This window comes from Barbus barbus (genome assembly GCF_936440315.1).
Source record: "Barbus barbus genome assembly, chromosome: 6".
Taxonomy (NCBI): Eukaryota; Metazoa; Chordata; class Actinopteri; order Cypriniformes; family Cyprinidae; genus Barbus; species Barbus barbus.
Window position 1 is genome coordinate 31,798,641 of NC_136734.1, and position 24,324 is coordinate 31,822,964.

General features: G+C 36.0%; 1 protein-coding gene across 1 annotated transcript in view; it reads left to right on the plus strand.

Moving 5' to 3' along the window:
• Positions 1 to 501: 501 nt before the first annotated feature.
• Positions 502 to 24,324, plus strand: part of LOC306871297 (netrin receptor UNC5D-like) — a gene marked incomplete at both ends in the record, with an annotated part of 128,902 nt that continues 105,079 nt past the window's right edge. The window contains one exon of the mRNA XM_079419111.1: positions 502 to 610. Within this exon, the coding sequence (XP_079275237.1) occupies positions 502 to 610 (109 nt within the window). The remainder of the gene's footprint in view (positions 611 to 24,324) is intronic.

Here is a 24,324-nt window from a genome sequence, read left to right on the forward strand (position 1 = left end):
TGAGGAAATCCAGCTGCCAAGGTCTTTAAACATGAAACTATATTTACTGAAATAAACTTCTCCTTTCTTTCTTCTTTTTTTGACATTGTAACAATATTTCTCCCTATTAGATTCCAGACGCACTTTAAAAGCTACATTAAAATTCAGTCATATGACCACGCGATATCTTCTCCGTGTAAGTGAGCTCACGAATATCCCCACCTGACTGGTGCTGATCCTAGTGGTGAACGTGACTCCGCCCATCACGATGCGCCATTGGCTGGTTCTACTAGTGAGCGTGCGGCACCTGCAAGTGTGACAAGGCTCTGAAGGCTCTGAAGCAGAACACAAGGCAGAACACAAGGCTCTGAAGCAGAACACAAGCCGCGCTGTCTGAAGTTCGGCGCACAGGAACGATGTCCGTTCAGCTTTCGCAAAGATGTCAGAGCATTAAAGTTAGAGAGACCGTTAAAGCAAAAAACAGTCACAACATTATAAAACCGGACGAATTTACTCCCTAATATGACTGAGAGAAACAGAATAGAAATGGGAAGTACTGTGAAGGGACGTCAGCGCTTTTTGGAGATCATCTTGGCTCTCGCGCTGTGTGCAACCCTCGCCCGCTGTCGAGGTAAGAGCTGCACGTGGGAGAACATATATTGTGTGATGTTTACAGTATTATTTGCGCACTAAATATCCTGCTGGCATTAGTTCAACTTTTATACTGGATAGAGAATCTTACGAGACCCGCTTTGCCAGCGCGCTCTTGCACGCGGTAGAGTTAAGCGTTTATCTGTCCTGCTGACTTTTTACACAGGCTACTGTACCTTGACTTGTGTGGATTAAGGTGAAGCTGATGGACTGTCAGGCGATGTGATGCAGTTGTGTAATTTACAGTGATTTGAAAGTTTTGTATTTCATTTATAGACGAAATAATAACAACAACAATAATAATAACAATGAGTAATAATAATAATATGTATTGGAAAATATGATGGGGAAGTTTAAGAAAAGTATTTGTATTGTCAGTGGTTTTATATTTTCATAGATGATAATTTTTTTTATTATTATTATTGCAGGGTCCCATGTTGATAGAAAACTTTTTAAAATATTTTAATAAAATGTCAGTGTTAATTTATATATGAAATTAAAATTTTTCAAAAATATTTGATCAAATATTGATCTTTGTGAGTGCAATCTTATTTTTGAAACTTATTTTTAAAATTATCCAGTTGTCACGAAAGACTAGAGATGCCTTAAGCCTGTGTAAGATGTACAGAAGGTCAGCTTTTAGGCCCAAGACAGCTTGTTATTTTTGTCTGAGATGTCTTCAAGCATGTCAGATTTTGCTTTTCAGAGATCAATGTGGATGAACATCATATCTTCACAATGAGTGCAACTCACGTGAAAGGTCAGGAACTGAGACCTCTTGCGTGCTACACTGCTCTCAGCTAGCCCAATGGGACTTATATGAAAATTTAAAAGTGTTCTCAATGCGTCCAGTCAAGCGTGCATGCCCCGTGGATCGCGCATAATGGCACGCGATGGTTAGCTTTCTTTTTTCCATAGCAGAAGGTGGCACAGACTGCGTAGACATGAGTAAATTAAAGCACAAGTTTAAAAACAAGCTAAAATGCAGCTCCGTAGATCATTTTAAAATTATTAGTTGGCGGAGGTGCATTAATTAATTCTAACAATTGAAAAGGTAGCTATATTTCCAATGGTTTTTCATTCTCGCACATGCATACACCTCAGCAAAGATATGAAGATCTGTGATATGACAATGCGTGGCCTTTAACAAATTAGTTTGAGCTAGATCTCTCTGCAGATGACCCTCATTAGAAGTATTTCACTTTTGCCATGCACTTAAAAATATGGCAGCAATATGACTGCTCTTTTACTGTAAGTTTCTAATTTATGAAGTATATTTACATGCATTTTAAAAGTTCAATTTTAGTTATACTAAAATAATAATTTATTTATTTAAATGTCACGTAAATCCTTTAACTGTGCGTGTGAACATGTTTTTTGCCTTGTGATAAAGGATTTAGATTGACTTTAAATGATTGCACACACATACAATGCAGTTTTAGCAGCAACAATCTAATTTTAGCAGTGAAATTGTCTAGCTGCCAAACTCCACCAGTAGACCGCTCAATGAGAGAAAGCAGCCAGTCTGGAAGCGACGGAGGTTCTGTGTATTTTCCTCGCAGGTATAAAAATCCATCACCAGCTCAGGTCTGCTAACAGTGTGCCAATGCAGTACTGCTCACTGCTCAAATTTACATTTAAATGAAACCAAATGACTGAACACTCACAGATGAGAGCCAGTAAAAAAGCACCACCTTCTTGTTTTTTTGCGAAAGTACGATTCTCTACCTGAAACTGTTATTAGGCCCTAATGGGATCTGTATTGGTAAATAAGGAAATTACATGATTGATACTTGTTTTTGTGAGAGGAAAAACAATTTTCATATAGGGCCTTCAGAGATGGAATAAATCTGGTAAGAGAAAGGACCTAGAGAGTGTAACCTTGAGCATTATTAACTCATAGCTACACTTATGAGTGTGCAGAAAAATAATACAAGCTTACTGTGACTGCTTTCGCTATGCTCTTCTTCAGAGCTGTGTGTAAATATTTAATTTTTTGGACGGTGAAGAGGGACTTTAACTTCATTAGTCTAAAGTAGAAGTAACGTGGGCTAATCCACCACTGGTTTTTTTCTGGTTTTCATCACCTCCTCTTCAGAATGATCAGTGCAGTGCCTAGCCTCATCGTTTAATCATGTGAAGTCTGTAAATGTGTTTTCATGGTATAAACATAGACATATCTTCCAAAGATATAGAAAGAATGTTCAGTTTTCAGTGTTGTTGTAATTCAAATTGCCTTTATTCTAAAGATATACAAGCTTATGTTTGAAGATGCAAGATAATATCTTGGCTCCGCAGAAGCTTTCACACATTCTGCAACATTTGCAAGATTCCTTCCGATAGCATCTGAACAAGTGAGATATTATGTATTAGTCATTATTGTTAAATATTCGGAAGCATTGTAATCAGAAAAAATGTCCGTCGTCGCCATCATTGCATGATTTACATCGGTACTAAAATATTTCCATTTAGAGAATTACTATCTTAAGGCTGCTTTTTCCCCCAGAAGCAAAATATGTTTAGGCAGGATTTAATATATTGTAGCTGGAATAGGTAGTGCCATGTATAAAACAACAACAAAGGAGCTACAGGAAAATGCAAACTGTTTTTCTCTTTAGAGATGCACAATATGTTTTAACCTCAAGGTTAAATATGAATATTTACCAGCTTTTTTTTTTGCATTGACCGTTGAATAACACAAATATTCTTACAATAATCTACACAAATGCTCTGTATGCCATTGCTGATGAAATCTGGAAGCCTGCAGTTTACAGTCCTCATTGATGTACCCATTTTCCCGTTTCTTTTTGTGGACAGGACCAACTCAACAAAGAGTACAAAAGGGTTTTTTCTACTTTAGTACCAAAATAAAAAACAAATAAGCACACAACAGTGTTTTAGATCACTGTGGTGTGGTAGGCAACTGTGGTACAGCAGTGTAGTTTAAAGACACACAAGTTTTGGTGTTGTAAATTAATGTTAAGAAGACAATCATATATTGCTGTAGGAATGAGTCCTAAAACCTATAAACAAGCAACTTCCAGTTCCCAAATTCCAAAGTCAGTGTTTTATTTAAATGTGTTTTTGGTTAAATGTCTGTAAGGTCTGTGGTTAACACAAGGTGGCTGACAAAAATGGTCTAAATAGGGCTACAGAGGCTGTCACAAAAAGCCATGTCTCTGAGGTCAAACTAATCTGGTTATTGTTTATATTGGCTCACTTGCAAACTTTTCAAACTTTCCAACTTGTACTTTTAAAAAAAAAAAAATGGAAAGATTTGTCGCTAGCTTAGTGTTCGCTTTTGAAGATATCACAGCTGTGGTGTAGTTCATTTTCTAGTTTAACTTTTGCTTTTTACTTCTGGCAGTAGTATTGAATATGAATCTAAATTCACAAAGCACTGATTCTTGAGACATGGGACAAAACATGTCCAGCAACTGTAATTGCCGTTATTTTTTTCAATTGTAAATGCTATGGGGGATTAATAATAATAGACTCTATTTAACACAATTACCCCCTTCAGTTTAATTTTATCATTACTATATCAAATCTATGACACTTATTGTCTTCTCACTACATCTAAAACAGAGTGTCCGCAGAGAAGGGTTCAATCATTCATATGCTATAAAATGGATAACTTAGTTTTTTACTTAATATTTCATATCAAAGCAATGATGTTTTTCAGTGACGCATGCATGTTTCAAAGGTGTATCCCCACTTTTGTCAACACCGTCAGACATTCATTAAAATGTAAAAAAATCAGTGGCAGCTGTCACTGTAAACAACCCCTTTGCCACATTCCACCTCTGTAGAGTACATTAGTGTCAGACAGGCTCTGGTAAGGTTTTTTTAGGGTATGTTCACACCGGTCTTATTTGGTTAGATTGAATCGAACTCAAGGTTGTTTCCCCCCTTGGTGTGGATCTTTTGGGCAGGTGTGAATCAGCAATCACACTTGGGTGCGGACCAAACAACCGTACTGAGACCCAGCTGAAGAGGTGGTCTCGGTCCGCTTACAAACGAACTCTGGTACGGTTGAATGAATAAACCAATGAATGGATGACCTTGAGCACACGTGTGGTTTTGTATACAGTTTCTGGTTTACTTGCTAAAAGGGCAATGCGAATGCAAACCAAACCAAAAAAAAAAAAAAAACTTTGTATTTGGTCCGGATTAGGGATGAGCGCTACGACTAATTTGACTGTCGTTTAAACGGAAGTTTTGTATCCGACTAGTCTAAAAGCTAGAAACCCCCAAAAAATGGCAAAAGAAAAAAACTGTGCGTGTTTCTATATAAAAGCCTACACTTGAAATACTTAATACTTAAGCACCCTGTCAAATCCCTCAATGAATTCTGCTAAAATAGGTCACGATTATGCTGTATGCTTGCCTTGCGTTATCATCATTTAATTTTAGGTAGACGTTAAACAGAAAAAAAGGAAGAGCATACACACAACATAAACCAATGCATAGCTGATTTATTCAGATCGGCTGGAGCAATGCAATCAATAGACTGACAGAATTCTTCATTTTCATATAATGTTTGGCAACATATTAAAACGCACATTAAAACAAAAGTCAAAAACAATAGGAAAGTTTATCAAGGAATAGCATTAAAATGGTTATTAAAAATGTACTCCATGTTGGCAGCTATATTGTCTAAAAACAACACCATGCTCATTTTACTTAGACCATGCACATTTGTTCAGTGAATTTAAAATGTTAACATGGTCTAAGACGGGAGTAGAGGCGATTCTGCACTTGAAAAAAAAAAACACGCTCTGCAGGATCTAAGCCAATCTGACATTACACAGTTTACACAAAACTTGTCCATTTCCTTCTAATTAAAAAAAATATTCCCACACCTTGTTAGTCTTTCGCGTGGTCATTTTGAGCTCACCGCAACTGACATTAAGAAAATGCATGCCAGGTCCGAGGTAAAACAGCTCAGATACGCTCTTGAAAAAGTATATTTTTAAATATTTTGATATGTATTCTTTTTCAAAATTTTATTTTAACTTATTTAAAATGTTTTAAATGTAACGTTAAAATGATGGTAATTTGAATGATAAAATCATCATGTTTTTTTTTTTTCTCTCGTGTAATCGACTATTGTTTTCAGTGTCGACTAGTAGGATCTGTACTGTTTAGTCAACTAGTCCTGCACATCCCTAGTTTGGATCAAAGCAAGTGATCCTTCTGGCAAAGTGACATTCCTGGTGTGAATACAACCATAGTTTTAGAATATTTTAAATCCTAATGTTAATATTTCCTGTGTCACAACCAAGATATGTCAACACCATCTTCCAATTTCAAAGTTATTTAAAATATTTAGATAAATTCATTCTCCTGAAGCAGGTTCAATTAGCATCTATCATCAGTAGGAAAACTAAATGCTACTACATGAACTCCATTTGTTCTGTGAAAGAAATGCCAAATTTGCCAACACCGTCAGATATCACCAACGTAAGATTTTTTTCTGACGGTGGTGACAGACCAATAATTGACATTCAATATGCAGTCATCATATTTGTGTGGTTTTGTGGTCATTTTTAATTATATTAAATATTTAATATAATGTTTATTTTTTCTAATAATGTATAAATACTAAATATGTAACCTGACAGCATATATTGCTTTGGTGGATTGATAGTCATCACTTCTAATCAAAACCTTTTGGCCACAGATCTTATTTCTGCAATAATACAAAAGCCATTGGGAAATCCTATCGGCCTTTTGTTGAAGGAACTAAGGTAATTCTAAATTGCGGGTTATTCTACATAATTACATAATCCCTGCATCACTCAATTATTGATGCTTTTCAAGATTTTGCTGCCATTTGTAAGTCACTTCTGCCCAAAGAGGTAAAAGAAAAAGGAAACACTCTGTTTTGTAACAGTGACTGATGCAGATGAACTTAAACCACCTTTGTGTTTACAGGTGGTGAGTTGTTTATTTTCGCAAACTTGCTGAGAAAAAAACTAATTTATATGCATAGAAACAAAACCAAATACCATTAATTGTTGGCATCCTTGAAAGTGATTTCACTCTTGGTTGAGTTTGATTTAATATATACAAAATTTGTTAGTTTTCACTGTTGCATTGTAGTTCCCTGAATTATGTAATGTGTGTTCACGAAATATCTTCATTACATAGATTTGTATCATACCTCCATAATGCTTAGACCTTGTGTTTCTGGTTCAGGAACCACTTCCATGTCAGTGTTGTTTACAGATGGCACAGACCAAATGAGCTTTTTATAAGCCGGTTTTATGATAGAGTCCCTATTGCCCAGGCAGTTGTTAGGTTTATAGGATTTATCTGTGTCTGCTCTGAATAGAATATCATTCTCTGTCCTCCAGTAAATTGTTTTATCCACACATATTAAAGTGAACCATGAGATATTCAAAGTGTTCTTCCTCTCATTTACAGATTTATTTAGTGCTATATGCAGTAGTACAGTTTGCAGGCCTTCCCAAAGTGTTAGAAATGCAGTGTTGTAATTCGAAAGTGCAGTTTAAAAAAGCAGTTTTGGCTCTGTATGGAAGCCTTAAACCATTTTTTTCTGTAATCTAGAAATAGAAATGCAGTGGTTACATTTCAGACTTTTTGGATAGTATTTCAGATAGTAAGCATAGTATCGCTGTTTCACAATTACGTAGGAGTAAGGGAGATCAAAAGAAGCAATAAGTGTGGGGGCAGAAACCAAACTTTGATCATCTCTGGTGGCATTTATTGATTTTTTTTTTTTTCTTTCAGCTTGACTAACTTCTAGATTATGCATACACACTTTCTCCAATCTGCTTTGAGTGGTGAAAAATCACAGTTTTTTTTGAGTGCCTCGAGCCATTTTTGCTCTCTTTTCTGTGCTTTCCAAGTTTCGATCATAAGTGCCCTTTTCTTTTGTTCCAGTGCCTAAGTTTGTCTGAGTCTGACCTACAGTGGGCTCCACCCGCCTCTCACTGACACTAAACTCTTCTTATCCATCCCAGGAGGATGCTCGGCAGATTTTTTGTTGATTTAACCTGCACCTACACTAAGGGTCATGTTAATTCTGGTGCTTTTGATGCTGCATTTAGGAGTCACAGAACTAGAAGATGACAAAAGAGTTCAGGAATATTCTGTAATCATTCCTCAATGCCTTTGATCCAGAAGAATGAAGTAGGTCAAAAACATTATACTGCAATACAAATTATGCTGAAATTTTTTGTTCAAACATGGAATTAGTTCTACAACTCCTACTTCTACAGTATATGTACTTTCACGTATAGTAATTTCAGCTTTTTCTTCTATTTTAGAACTGTTGATTATTCACATACCAGCCAGTTCACCAAATTATTCTCTGTTCAAGCCAGAAGCGTAATGTTCATTTAGAGGTTAATCTACCTTTTAAATCTTAAACAGCTGATTGGGGACCCCATGGCAACACTTATTGAAGCCTTTGACAGATTATTAAAGGGGTGGTTGATTGCGATTTCACTTTTTTAATGTTAGTGTGTAATGTTGCTGTTATCTTTTAATGTTACTGAGATATCTTTTAAAATTATGGCAGTTTAATGCCTACATAAATGACTGGTAAGGGACTACAACAAGTTACTTCCCGGGTCCGATATGTTAGTGCTGGGCGGTATACCGGTTCATACCGAATACAGGTGTTTATTTTTCTTATGATATGAATTTTTAAAATACCGCAATACCAGTGTCATTTAAATAACGTTCGGAACGCGACACTGTTAGAGAGGGGGGTCTCTTTTCACTATTGCATTGTGGCGAGGACACATCTGTATGTGTTACTAAGCATGAAAGTTCCGAAACTGAAGCTGTAGAACTAGTAGAACGTGATGACACAGAAGAACTCATCCACAATGTCCACCGCGCGCTGCCATCAGCTCCCACGTCTCACACACACGAGCGTGACTTTAGCACTGTATTTAGCAACGTTTAGACCCTTTTAGTGGCTTTTTTTCATAGAATATACAAATATGACAAACCAAGCGACTTTTTTGGATAAACCTTATGGTTCAGTTGGAAGATGTCGCCAGTGCTTCCCTGTGAGCGCGAGGTCTGACTCTCCCGGTGCAGTGTCGCCCCTCTCGGCGTCTGTTCTTTGCAGTGAGTGGCAGAGAAGAAGCAGTGCATTCAGATGTTTCATCCTGCACTGTTCCCCAACCAGCTGCTGACTCAAATGTCTCTCTTTGCACATGTACAGTATTTGTGAAGCATTCGTATAGTTTGTATTTTTTTATCTTCTTTTTTTTAGTTTGTATAGGGTAATATTTATGTGAAGCATTCATATAGTTGTATTTTTTTTATCCTTTATTCTTTTAGTTTGTATAGGGTAAATACGTATATATATATATATATATATATATATATATATATATATATAGTATACTTGTAGTTAAATCTGTCAGTAGGTTAGTTGTTTATAGTGTTTTTTACTTCATTGTTGTATGTCTGTATTTATGTAGCACCGTGGTCCTGCGAGACACGACATTTCGTTCCACTGTATGTCCCCACATGTAGCGGAATGACAATAAAGCTCAACTTGACTTGACTTGACTTGAGATGGCCGTACTGCAGCAAACTCGCCAGTAAATGAGTACAAAACACCTGTCACTTACTGACAGTTTGGAATTATAAATATGAGCATAATTCGTCAGTTAATATTATGCACTTTTTTTGGTTGTGGTTTGTTTTTTTAGTTTTTTTTTTTTGTTACTCAGACGCAGGCAGTGTGCTGCATGAGACAAAAAAGTAATATAGCCAAAACCACCGCATAGCAGCTCTTTAGAGTAACGTTAAAAGTATGTTGATTTTATCAGACGATGTCGCAATTATAAATGAGAGTGACTCCTGGCTAACATGTAGGCTATTAATGGATCACATTTAGTCATTATTTAGTGTGGAATTAGTTTTCTACAATATTCGCTCATCGTGACAGTAAATTAGGACATTCTAAGTCAATCTACTGCAGTTTTTCCTCTTTCAGTCAGTAGATAATGTGGTTAACACCTGGTCATGCATGAAAAAAATAAATACCGTCATATATCATGAAACCGGTGTCATTTTGAAAAATACCGTGATATAAATACTGCCCAGCACTACGATATGTCACGGACCCAGATAAACCGGGAACACGCAGCAAAGGGGGCGAGGCCATGCTGCGCTGCTTTAGAGAAGAGGAAGAGAAAACTAGGGGTGCACAGAAAAATATACTGATATATGAATCACGATTCTGTCTTCTAGCGATTCTAATGGATTCACAAGTTTCAAAATCATATGTTTTAAAGCAGCGGTTCTACTGTTCCTGCGATTGCCCGTGCTGTATTAAGGCTTTAGGATAAAACCATATATTAAAAGCTAACATAGTAGCATTTACAGATAACAGCATATCTAAAAGTATGATCCAACAACAACAACAAAAAAACATTTAAACCATTTAAAAGCCATAAACATACCATTTCTGTGCGATCCTCTTCACTAATATCCTCTGAGTCTCATTCGGGCTCAAATTGATAAGCAATATAGATGACGCCATTGTTTACAATACAACCGGAGCACATGCCACTGAGCTGAGGGGTGGGATGTTCAGACACGCAGTAGAGGTGGTTTAGCGAATCACAACAGACTGGACCAGCTAACCAATCAGAGCCCATTACGTATTTCTGAGCAGGGCTTCATAAAATCAGGAAATAATCGGGGCATTTATCAGAGAAGGGACAGAGAGCTGTGGAATAAAGGTAAATTATGGGTAAAATAATGCATAAAAAAAAAATGAAACATGAACGCGTTTGTCTTCACCCCATAAACACAATCAAGCCTAGAAAAGCACTTTTGATTGCATCATGCTAAAATATAGGCAATGTTTCTATACTAACCCAAAGGTGACTAATATTAATGACTCTCAAGTTAAATTTGGAATAGATGTTTTATTCAGCATAGATATGTAGTCAAAATAGTCATGTTGATATTCATGAGGTCAAAGGGATTTGCACATCAGCAAGGGTGAGTTATAACAGTGCACAAAACCTCCCAAACCATTTAAGCACAGTGATGTTGTAGACAACTCAAGCTCTTACCTTGAAACATACGCTCACATCCATATATATAGAATAAGGGTCAGAGCACTGGGTCAGCTGATGGGCCAGAATAGATTTAGCTTATGCAGCAATGGGACAACAGGAGAAAGCTGGATCGAATGGAAAACCCTCTCAAAACCCTCTCACCTTGAAGTGCTTTACAATATCACATTACACATTAGGTCAGTGCTAGAAATAGCCTTTTTTATTAGGGTGTATTCACACCAGGAAAGTCCGATAGTTCACTTGCTTTGGTCCGGACCAAATAGAATGTTTGTTTTTTTTTTGTTCGTTTGTTTGTTTGGTGCGGTTTGCTTTCACACTGCCCTTTTTGCAAGTGAATCAGAAATTGTAAACAAAACCACACGTGTGCTAAGGTCATCCATTCATTGGACAGAAATTCTCAAGCAGGGAAAACAGGAAGAGCAAAAACAGGCTAATCATGGAGATCTTTCATAGTGCAATATTTATTCTTTTACTGATTGCTATACTAACGCAATATGAAGAAACTTATGAGCATCAAATGAGACAATGTCATACGATGTAATTACGACTTGCCGAAAATAAAATATATAGATATAAAATACTTAAAGCATATCAAATTGTTAGTTTAAACATTTAACCTAGATAAATGTGTGCTAGGCGCATATCCAATCGTTTGTGTGGAGAGTGGAAGCGGAAGCTTCAGGACATCAGTGGAAACAAATTAAATACTCCGTAATTGTTGCTCATAAAGGTAAGAATAATACATCGTTCGGAACTGTAAAGCGTCTATTTTTATTTGTGTACACTCACAAGAAACATCAAGAAAACATAGTGCTTTTCTAAAAAATGTACTAAAAGATGTACTTGCCGTCCCAGTCTTGAACAGGAGCGAAATGAACCGAAACTCTTCGTTGAGTACTTTCCTTACATGATGACTATATCTATAGAAAGCTTTGAATTACTACAAAACAAAATAATTCATATCCAAAACAAAAACTCTTTCATTATAATCCGTAAAGATGCATTTCTTTCTAAAGACGCATCCAATGAGGAGATGGCGAGTCAGGATTTTTAACTTCATCTTTGTGACACTGACTCAGAAAACACTAGTTTATTAATAAATAATTCAAATATCTCCTTACTATTTTCCCCAGACATTCATTGTAACTTTTGATGGGGCTTTGCAGTAAGCTTTAGCCTATTTAGTGTGCTCATGTCACATTGTTGTGGGCGCTATGGTCACGAAAACTCATAATTTGCATGCGTTTTTAAGCATTGTGGTTTAAAAACAAGTGATTTAAATGCAAACAACAGCACTATATGTGCGAGCTCTGTGTTTCCGAGTGTGCTTTCTGCTATTGGGTCGTATCGAGGCCGGTTCATATTCACACCTTAAACGGACCGTACCAGAGTTCGTTTGGAACTGAACCAAGATCACCTCTTCAGCTGGGTCTCGGTTCGGTTGTATTCACACCTGCCCAAAAGATCTGCACCAAAGGGGGAAACGAACCAGAGTTCGTTTTAATCGAACCAAATAAGACGGGTATGAATACACACTTAAAGGCCAATATTTGATAACTCTATTTTTAGTGGCTTTTCTGCTTTTGTAAGATCATATGTTGACAAGCCATGCAAAATCGCGTCCATAATCGAATGCGATTTATCAGCGATTATGAACGCGATTTTGCGTGGCTTGTCAGTGAACTACGGCTCCGTGTATTAAATGCCGCTCCATCTGAAAGCAGGTGATGGAGATTTACCGCTAATCAAAGAACCGGGTTTACTGACGAGATGCACATGACAATAGCATGCGATTAATCATGCAGCCCTACTTGATGGAAATCATTTTTGTTATCAGACAGACTTTCCAAGGCCAAATTTTGACAATACAGAAAAAAAATCAAGGGAGCTTTATAGCTATTCAAGGAAATATTTTAAATTTCTCATACATTTCTGACCCTGCTTTATAGGAACATCTTTTCTGTTACTTAATATTTCCCTTTAAATCAAAGCTGTAGATTTAAAGTAAAGTGTCACTTGAGCAGTGAAGCTTTAATGAAATGCTTTTTCTTTCTCAGCTTATATTTTCTATGCTTAAAGGAATGCTAGCCTTGCAACATTTTATGCATTTAAGTGGTGGTTCATTGTGACAGTTCACCATATGTGCACATCTAGAAGCATGTTTTTTTGGACCGCACACATGACTGAGGTTTACTGCATGGCATGCATACCTTGTCCTTCATTGTGTTCTTCATCTTCATAGGTGCAGCAGTCTTGTAGTGATTTAATGTCTCATGCACTTGAAGGACACGCGGATAAAAGCCATCTATCCAATCTGAATGATATCCTCCATTCCCATTTCCATACAACATGTATAATGGTTGTCCTTGTTGTGTATACACTACCTACTATCCAAAGGGCAAATATCAAATTAGGAAATACTACTAAAATCACACCTGAGCTTCTTGAATGTAAAGACTGGCTCTAGGTCAGAGAGGGATTTTAAAACATGTCCTTCTATTGTGGTTAGAATGTCTTATGGTCAGGACTCAGGGACTGTTCGCATGAATCTAGAGCTGACAAAAATGGCAGCACTAATGGCTGTGACATTTTATCAGGGAAACACAAGCCACTACATCAACAGAATGGGGCGTACATGTCTAACGGTGTAATTTGTTTGTGTAAATATATCAATGAGTGGGCAGACGAATATGAATTTTGAATGAACTGTAATTAATGGAAACACATTGATCGTGCATCCAGGGTTCAAATAATTAATGAGGTACTTTGAAATATTTATGCAGCCTAAATGAAGTGCTTCACTGAAAGCAGTCAGGCTGAAAAGTAAACTGCAGCCTATCTACTAAATATTAAACAAAACATCAATCTGTAAGCTTGCTTTTCATCAGTGAGGGGTGCTGGACAATATCAGAGCTAAATCAAAGTAATTATGTTCACCAGAGAGAACAGCAGTGCTTTGTCATTAGATTATTATGATGTGTCTGAGGTCAAAGGTCACAATAATTTCAAAGTCTGAGGCTACATATTCATGACATAAAATAGGTTTGGTGTTCTTGTCACGTGTAATTGCAGGACAAAAGGTATGATTTTCAACACATTTTCCTAAAATTTTTATTTAATATGAAATATTTGGACCCTTCACATCTTGTATCTGCAGTACTTTGGTTATGACTGAAAGCCTATAATTCAGTGCCACTGCTAGGTTGCTAAAATTGCATGCCTGTAATTTAGCAAATGTCACTTAAAAACTAAATCACTCTGTCAGATGAGGTACAGTACACAGGGTCTGTCAACTTAACAGTGATTATTACATTCAGGCCTATTTTGAGATACAGCTTCTCTGAAAACTAGCACATTATCATTTGAAAAAAAAAGGTAGGGAAATTCATTGGCTTTTCTTTTTTATGAAAATGTTTTTATGTTGTCTAACTTTATTTTCAGATAAGTTGAAGCAGTTAGAATGTTTGTCTTTTTTTTTTTGTAAATGGATAATTATGCCCAAATGTCCTTGCATCATTTTGCAGTCTGCTGGTTTTAAAAGTGTGAGTGATCGTACCTTTTACATCATCTAAATCTTAGTGTTGTGTAGCTGAGACCTCTTTAGAGTGCTGCCAGATAGTATAAGATCACCAGTCATTTGTGTCACTTGAGGCAGCTCAATCCATTTGTGCTCATGGGTTTGAATCCCCACATGAGTTTGGTGGTTATGGTTGTGGCTCTGATTTCATTCGGATCAGTAGAGGGAAAGCCACAGAAAGCAGGGAGGAAATTAGCTGGGGTTCATTTAGTTTGTGATTAATTTCCAGCAGTAGTATTACAGACTCTTTAGACATAGTAAGGTGTGGATATAGGAATAAATACAAACTGCTCTCTTGGGTGGTGTGTAGTGTGTTTTTATTCTCGAAGGTATTTTTTATTTAATTAATTTTCTTAAGAAATTTCTAACGCTCAAGTCTGATCTAATGAATGAATATTGCTGAATTACTGTAATTTTAAAGAAAGTAGAAAAATGGGGATATCTGGAATTTATAGAATTATAGGCTATATAGAAATCTATCGATCGATCGATCGATCGATCTATCATCATAAAAAATATAGAAAATGTATCAGAAATAGCAAAATTTGTAAAAAAAAAAAAATTAAAACTAGCAAAACTGATTAAAAAATTACTAAGCAACCCGTAAAAGGGTCACCTGACACCATCACAAATCCAAGCACAAGTAAATTTATTTGCTAAAAATTCCTTAGTCAATACTGGGTTATGATTGAGTTCAAGAACTGCTTTTATATGCTTTTTTTTTAATTTAAGAATTGCTTGCATTACATACTTTAACCAAAAAAAAAAAAAAAAAAATCCGATATCTAAAAATATCTGCATTTCAGGCAAGCCCGTTTTAGCAGAAAAATCCATAATAATGCTATTGGTTGTCTGGCATTGTGGCATATCTTGATAAATGACATTTTCTATTTGCTTCAGCAGCCCTGGTATTAGACTTTGATAAATGTTACTTTCCTTGGTTTGTCTTCAGTCAAAAGCCTTTCTTAAAGGCCACCTTTGTCATCATCACCGCTTCCTTTTGATGAGCTGAAACTTTCCACAGTTATAGGGATTTAAAAAAATACAGACATAAATGTCAGGGCAGGATTCACATGCACTGCTAGAATTAACTTCTTTAGCTGATCTAAGACTGGCTTCAAGTCCTAAACTTCTCATTAGACATAGTTAATTTTTAGATCATCTTAAAAGAACAATCAGCAATGATATTGGCACATCCCATATCTTTAGCAAACGTACCTGTGACTTGATGTGTCTTTGGTCTAAGGACAGCAACACTGACTTGTAATTACCTGCTGAAATCGGAGAGGGTTGAAGCCCAAAGCAAATGTGCAACAAAATAAGATTTGGATCTTGGACTGAGAGGCAGACTAGTTGAGAAGTAATAAGAAGGCATGATATCACAGGGGAGGACAAAGTGCAGTGATTACATTTATCTCTATTGGTCTGCTACAGGGCTGCTGAAGGAGAACAATCCCTGAGCTCTCTATGTAGCAAGGCTACAGGCTTTACTTGCTCTGTTTTTATGCAAGGCATATTGGGAAACAGGCTTCTTCGCAAAACAGTCCCAACAAAAAAAACAGCCAAATTCGTTTCTATTTAGATCATGTTAGATCATGTAGACATCTTTGGATCTGACTTTTTTTCTTCAGTGTCTCAGGTCATTAACACCTTGTTTTGATGCAGTGTGAAATGAAAACAAGTTGAATTTTTGTCGTCCCCTGTGTTCTGGGCCTTTTTGTTTTGCTTTGCTGTTTTGAATTTAAGCACACATCTTGTGTGAAACGCCTTCTAAGTGTTCTATCTCAAAATGAAACCATCAACCCGTTCGTCATGCGTTTCTGACAGGGCACCGCTCTGTGTAATCCTCACTGATGTTTCAAACACAGCATGTGTCTTCACTTCTTCGCAGTGTTACAAGGGAAGTATACTGTCAGGGTTATTTGACCTTAAGAAATGTAGTGAAAGTTCATAAGGTTCCAGAGTATATTGGTGTCTATTCAACCAAATATTATTATGTGGATATTCAACCAAAATGACACTTCAACCTATGACACTTAAAAAACTACCAAAAGACATTTGTGAGGATAATCTGTATGAAAGTCTTGAAGAGACATGAACCGATTCAATATAGGCTTTTATTCATTATTCATTGTTTGCTTGATGACAGTTTTGGATGAAAAATCTGTTTCAGTGTTACTAAAATGCATACTTGCGATTACTGTATGTGCTGGTTATTTCAGTCCACTAATTTGTTCTATAAGTTCAGATATTTAGTCCAACAGCTCTCAAATTTTTCACAACAAAGTAGCTTTCCAGTTGCTTTTAACCCATTTTTAAGAATTCTCATTAGAAATTTTATACTGTAAAACAGATGTCTGAATCAGCAAGACAACAATATTAATTCAGTAATAGTCTTTTCTTTTGTCTGATGTTTCTAATTTGTGCATTTTCATTAATACTTTTCCTCTCAGCTTTTATTATAATGGGCTTGAGTGTTTCATTCTGATTCTGCATCTCTTCAGCACTTTTTCATGCAGATGTGGCTCTGGGAGGCAACATGACAGGCAAACAAGATGGATACTCTGGATTTTTCTGGCACCACATCCCACAGGATAGTGCTGACGTGATGCTTATTAATCGTACATGTATAATTTCTAATAAAAGGCCTTTAGCACAGTGCCACCTTTGCGCTCCTGAACACTGTCTGCACTGTCAAGTCACGTTAGCATGCCAGTCCACTTGAGTGAATGAGAGGTATTGCTAATGTACCTTGCAAACCTTTTTTGGACCAAAATCCACTTTTTGGATTGGAAATTGGTTTGAATGCTTTTCAGATCATTTAGAGGGAGCGAGATAAGGCTGGTGTTATTACATTAATGACAAAATGGTGCTGTGGTCCCTCTTAGTTTGACATTTACATGCCTTTTTGAACTTTTTTTAAAGCATGCTTTGTCACAAGTTTTCTGGGTTAACTCTGCATTTAGAGGAGATGTGTGAGCGTGCTAAAGTTAATTTAGTTGAGTTTTGACTGTTTATGGGCTGGCAGCCAGGAAGGAAGTAAAGTTTTAATGAAACGTTTTCTTTCTGTAATGCATTCTGGAACTTAAGTATTCACACCAAACAAGCATGATAAGTCATAATTTATTTCATGATTGTTTGTGTTAGAATGGAAAGAAAGATGGGCAAAGTAGATGAAATATGATTGTTGACTGTTGAATATAACCATAATGATTTTAAGACTTAAATTGGTCAATCAAAGCAACATATTTTAATATAACAGTAATTTATGTATTAGGATTAAAATGTTAGCTTTCTTCTTGGCATTTTCCTCAGTACTTTTACTTGGAGCAGAGGTGGCTCAGACATTTGTTTAATCCATCCTTCCTAAGTCAGCATTTTCAGATAGGGGCCCATTTAATGGGGGGATAGTTAAATTACATTTAGACTCCTGTGAAGTTTTTGAGTCTGATCACATTAATACTGCTTCTCAGTCAGAGTTTTGGCAAGAAACACGCTGGAATTGGAGTCAACTCTTAACCCTGGAGCTCTGAAACACTGCAGTTTGAGCCTCAAATTATATAATGCTTTCTAAAATCTAGCTGCACAGTGTGTTTACATTGCACTTGAGAATGGCACAAACACTATGAGATCAGATTAGGGTATGTTTGTTTAGGGCTGCACAATTAATTGAAATACAAAAGCATTATAAAGCTTAGTGTGATTATCAAACAGCAAAGGCTGTGATTTAATTAAATTAATATATGTGCTGTGTGTGTTGGAGTGAAATGCAGCACTGCGTTCAGTAAATTTTACTCCATCTCTTCTGATTTTAGTTTGGGCTGCTTTAATGTGCATTTGGGAGCACAATATGCACCAACTATCATCCCATACTTGTAATGAGAAGCGCTTATCAATAAAAAAAAAAAAAGAAGCTTTAGGGGCTCCCTGCAGTTTTATCTTGAAATAAGTTTAATGTTTGGTTTAATGTTTAAAAATGAAGACACCCATAAATATTATTACTGTAATGCAATATTACAGTAATAAAAAAAAAAAACAGAATGGATTTCTCTTTCGTGTCTCCTTGCGCTTGAGTGGACACATACACACAAAATTGCTTGCATGTCAGCAATTCATCTGACCACACGATTGCCAGTCGGGAGAGGCTAATCACCTCTCATTAACCCCTTGAACACTGCAAGTCAAAGCTGAAATTTGGCCCGACTCAAAAAAAGAAAAGAAAAGAGTCCTATGACTAAGAAATCGGCTCAAAATCAACCAAAAATGGCACAGTGTATGCCTGGCTTTATAAACACATACAAATCAAGGAAGGGATTTTATTTCACTATTCAAGGTAGCCGTTTGGGCAGGGCGGTGATGCATTTTGTTAGCCCAAAAACATTGGCCATATGATGGTATCAGAGGTTGCATTAACTGGAATTTTTTATCAGTGACATAAAAATCTGAAGGCTGTCCGTCACTTTGACAGAATACATTGAGGGTGATCTATTGTAATTTGTAACTGTAAATCCCACCCTTGTCCAGTTGGTAGCGAGTGCTCTTCAGTGTGGCAGCAGAGCGCGGGATCATCAGCTCCAGAACAAAAATTATACTGTCACGAGTCTTTTGCTATGTGTTTGTTTACACACAGGTGAGTACCCACTAGTAAAGCAAAGAGATGATCAGTTCACGTGCGCTGCTGCTTTGCTTCGCTTGATCTGAGGTATCTACAGCGATCTATCACGCCACATTAAAGAGTGCTAAAACGGTATTGCATTGCATTCAATTATTGCTTGAATTTCCTAATAAAAAGTAATTCAAAAGTAACAAAGCATAAAACTTAATTACCCTATTGTGATTTATTGTATGGGAGGTGCACTATATGTAAGCTACTGTTCATTCATCAACTGAAAACGGCATCGATTGGGATTTAAGAATCGACATTGGTTCATAAAAATGAGAACCTAAAATTGAGAAGTCATTTTTTTTTGTTTTACCCAGTCCTAGCATATTTTGTTGTTTTTAGTTGCCTCCGCTGTCACTGCGGTGTTGAACATGAAAAGTCTCTGTTCATATGTTCTCCTCATAAATAAATAAATAAATGCGTAATCCTATAAGCTTGTCCTGTAGGTTCATTATTAAAAATGAAACATGGACACATCTATTACCATGGTATAAAATGTCTATTGTTAGAGATTTTGCTATATTGTTTATTTTGCGATAAAGCAAATTCGTGTATGCAAATATATCCACGTAGGACAGTGCTACTTAAAATTTATTCACACCTAAGACTGATAAAGAAACATGCATAAATGAGAAAATAAAGAATGCGATGTACTTCTCAGAACAAAAAAAATGTCTCCGAATATGACAGTGGTTATTTTTCTAAACAGCACTGAAAATGCTGGATTTATCAACAGAGCTACAGAGACAGATTAAGGCATGACGCAGATAAAGAAATTAACCCTTGAGGCACAATTAGGGTTTTTAATTTCTTTCACCAGGGTGTCACTTTTTTTTTTTTTTTTAAGCATATTGCATAAGTGACATTCACAATCTCTTAATTTAGCACCTGTGGTATGGACCTAACTGCTTTCAGTGACTACTGATAAGAATGCAGTACAAACCAGCATTGATGCTAAAAGATTATGAAATCATCAAAAGCTACTTCAAATTGGCATCTTAGAGTTTTTCATACCAGTTGAACTATCATAAATGACATTCTTAAAAGACAAATCAAATCTGTATTTTTTTTTTTCTTACTTCATTGCCTTTTAGGTAATTGCCAGCCAAAAGCAATAATCTAGAAAATGACTGATGCAGTGCTTCTTATGATGTACATGTTGTAAATGGTGCCAGGGAAGCTTAAGAGTCGGCTGTGTGTAGAAAGCTTTTCTCTATAATTTTTGTTTCATTGCAGATCATTCAGTGCCAGAATCATCATGCTAATCAATGGCAACAGCTGTTTCAGCTCCCCCTGGAATCATTCTCATTGACACATCATAATCCAATCCATTCTCACCAAACCTTTACTCTTCATAATGCGCTTTGCGCTGCATGTGTGGAATGCTGCCGCTGTATATGCCCAAATCTCTGCCGTAGGTTTCATCGCATCCCCCTAATCATTATAGATTTTCTGATACTGGCTCAAAAACAGATGGTAGAACCCCAAAGCCTGCGAGTGCCAGCGAGACTGCAGTATTTCTGAATTTGAATTACTTTAGCCTATTAGGGGACTGTGTTTGAAGCAATGTAAATGAGATTTCCTTTTGCCTTTTCCCTGATGTAGTTAAACATTGCCTATGCTCCTATTATTGAATACTAATTCCACCCATTTTATCTGGAAAAAAGTGCTTAATTGTCCTAAAGGGATTACAGCGTGGTGATTTTGTAGCAGCATCATATTCATTTGTTTTTATTTCACGTCATGCTTAAAATGCTTAGAGCTTTGGTAAGCATTTTTTTTCTCTAATTGCTGCTTGCATAAGACTGCTAGCCTGGTTTGATTGATTAGTTTATGGTCTCACACTTTCCTTTTGGTTTTATAAGCCATCTGTTCCATCAAGCTAAAGGGCATTTCCAATTGTATTTCTTATTCAAACACGGCACGTCAAGGTTTACATAACGAGAATAGTGTTCTGTGTAGTTGTGAATCAAATAAGAACCTATGAACGCAATTGAAAGCGAACCGTAGTAACTGCAGTTCCAGCCACCATTTTCGCAGCACAAATGAATTTTCACATTTAGATTATATTTTCCTCCATTTTGTGTCCTTTATTAAGCTGAAGTGGATGATGCCTGGGGCCTTGACACTCTGACAATGAGAGTGAAGCTGTTAGTGTCAGTAGAGGCCCTTTGTGGAGTGGCTCTGAGGCTGTAGAGACACTATTTGTCTTAGGATGCAAGAGGAGGGCTGCCGTGCCATAACACAAGGTCAGACATTGTGCTGAGTGATGGAGGACACAAGTAGCAAAGGCGGTCATAAGTCCTGCCTCTTCCATTTAGTATGGCCCCAATGGATGGGGTCATTCAGAGTTTTACACCGACCCTCCAGCTGCAGCATAGCTGAAGTCAAGCCAAAGGTTTGACTTTCACATCCTTTAAACTTTTTGAACTCAAGCACCTATGCCCATTCTCTTGATTTTGTAGTGCCGTTGCCAAACTCATGTTCTACGATCCAAATTTGGCACTATGACCTGTATTTGCTATCTTTTTATAGTTTTAGCCATAAAATCTTGGAATGATTACGATCATTAAACACGCAGCAATTAATTTTTTATTTAAATTTTTAAGTGATTTTAATTGAATATTTTTAATGATGCCCCTTTTGGATTCTGTGAAATTATTTTGATTTATCACCAGGATTTACTGGAGACATTTACACCACAGTATGTATTTCATCACTCATTTGTGGTGCAGACTAACACAGGGCTCTCAAGTTATAGCAAAAGTTTGGAGTGAGATTACATCTGTTAGGGGAGGGGCCACTCAAAGGGGAGGAGCAACTCAAATATTTGCAGCACCCAAATCTCTTAAGTTTTTGCCAGCAGTTCAAGTTGACATATTGATAAAATACAGACAAATTCATCCAAATAAATAAATAGATTTATGTATTTCAAAAATACAAATGTATCAAAAATAAAAAGAATTTTGCCTTTTTATCAGATCTACCAACTGTTATAACATCTCTAGTACTTTCCTTAGTTTCTGGTAGCAAAAGCTAAGTTAAAGCTTCTGGTTGCAAAGCAGTTGGAGAGTTTTTGACTGCATCAATAATAATTTAGCACAAATTTGGCTATATTCCCCAACATCAGCTCTCACTATTTTTCTCATAAAATCAAAATGCTAAAAAAAAATGAAGGGGTTACACAGCATTCAATGGATCTTGCTTTTCCAAGTTTACACAGTGTGTGTGCGCGGATCCATGTTCCTTAGTAATGAACGTGCTTGCAGCAGGATTGCGTAATTTACACGGAAACAACATTCTCATTTCTGATTGGCTGGTAGGTTTGATTTAACTCTGTATGACTCGAGACAGCTATGAGACTCTTATTAGAGAGTTCAGAGAGCTTCTTGTTAATTCTATTAATTGTATATAGCGGGGCAAGTTTCTCAGCGTGAGATGAGACGTCACCATTTTGGTGTCCGCATCAAATTACATTTACAAAAGTCATTTTAAATGCAGAAAAAACATCTTAAATGCAACTAAATTGTCTACTTTCATATTTCAAATAACTTTTGTGACAATAAAATGTCAAAATATGGGGGAAATAATGTTCGAAAGTGTAAAATTGTCATTCAGCGTAATGGTCCGGACTTTGATTTTACGAATACATCTTTAAGTAAACATATAGAATACCAAGTTAAAAAACATATTTGTTGTCTTGGCATTTTGAAGTAAGTATTGGCTGTGTTATATTAAAAGGACTATGTCTTATTGTTTTTTTAAAGTATTTTAATGGACAAAGGACTTTTGTCCCGAAAATGCAGTTTATCTGAGATCATTCAGTGTAACAAGAAAAAAAAAGTTATTCTGAAATCATATAAAAAACTGATAGTCATTCGCAAGTCTGTGACATCATTAAATGGCACCTGGAAGACCGTGTGGTGATGCAGAAAATGGAGATTTTGCTCTTAAATACTTGATAGTTTCACCTTTTCATGGTGTGGTAACAGGTTACAAAAACACGCGTCATTCAGTGAAATGCCAAAAAACACCTTTAATGTTAGATTTTTTGAAAAACAAGTAGATGTTGGGAATAATTGTGATTTAACTTTAATGGTCAAGTTCACTGTTTGAAATAGGTGACCATTTGATTGCCTGAAATATTAGCTAAAGTAGAAGTTTGGTCATTCAGGGTAATGGTTTTGTCATTTAGTGTAATGCAAATTCTCTGTTACACCACAGTGTCATCCATTACACTGAATGACAGTATCACTGTATAAATAACAATTTTAGCAACTTATTTATATTACAGATAAATGAGGAATGTTTAGCATTGACAAATATGTGTTAAACTTAATAAATATTAATATTTGAATGCATTTTGGTATTGTTTAATTTGATTATTGATTAATTATAGACACCCATGAACTTAGGGAGTCACTAGGCACTGTAAAAAGCCAAACTACTAAGAAACTAAGTGTGGATCCAGTAGCTTGGGTGGCACTCTTAAAGCCGTTCACATCAAGAACAATAACTATAACAGTAAGTTAGCCTCCACACCGATGAACAATAGCACTGTTCATTCTAAGCATGTGCTGCAGATTTGTTCTCTGCCACTTTAAAAGCTCGAGCTCTTGAAAGTTGAGTGAATTCTAATTGGCTGTCAATGCTTTTATCATTTATCAGCTGGATTAAAAAAAAGGAAAATGCTTATTATATTTCAATATCTGTTTCTGCAGTCATTTACTAAGGGTTATTATTAAAACTAATTTAATGACACAGATTAATACTCAAAAATATTTCAGTTATGGGAACAATGGCAATGTTATCTCACTTTTTGGCAAATCGTCATTCAGAGTAACAAATCATGGTCATTCAGTGTAACACATATATTTATGTAAAAATGAAACAATATACTTAGACCTGTACTTAATAAAATGCAAATAAGAATGTATGATCATACTAAATTTTTATATATTTTAAATGATTTTCACTTTCTTACAAAAACGTCTTGCTGGCAAATTGGAAAACATAGTGGTTTGAAGGACATTCCCAAAGTATAAAGATTTAAAAATTAAAGTTAATTGATATTTGAGGGATGCTTAAATAGAGTCTTTTAATGTCATCAAATGATTCAACTTTTAAATATACCTAACAAGATTTTTTGGTATATGAATATTGTTACGCTGAATGACATTTTAGTGCATGTCTTCTGTTAAACATGGTAAAAAATGCATGATGATAATTATATTTTGTTCTGAAAAATATAAACTTAAACAGCATACATTCTAAAGTATGGGTAAAACACACACACACACACAAAATAACAAACAAAAATAAAATACACAAAAAAGAAACAACAATTATTTAAAACAATAATATTA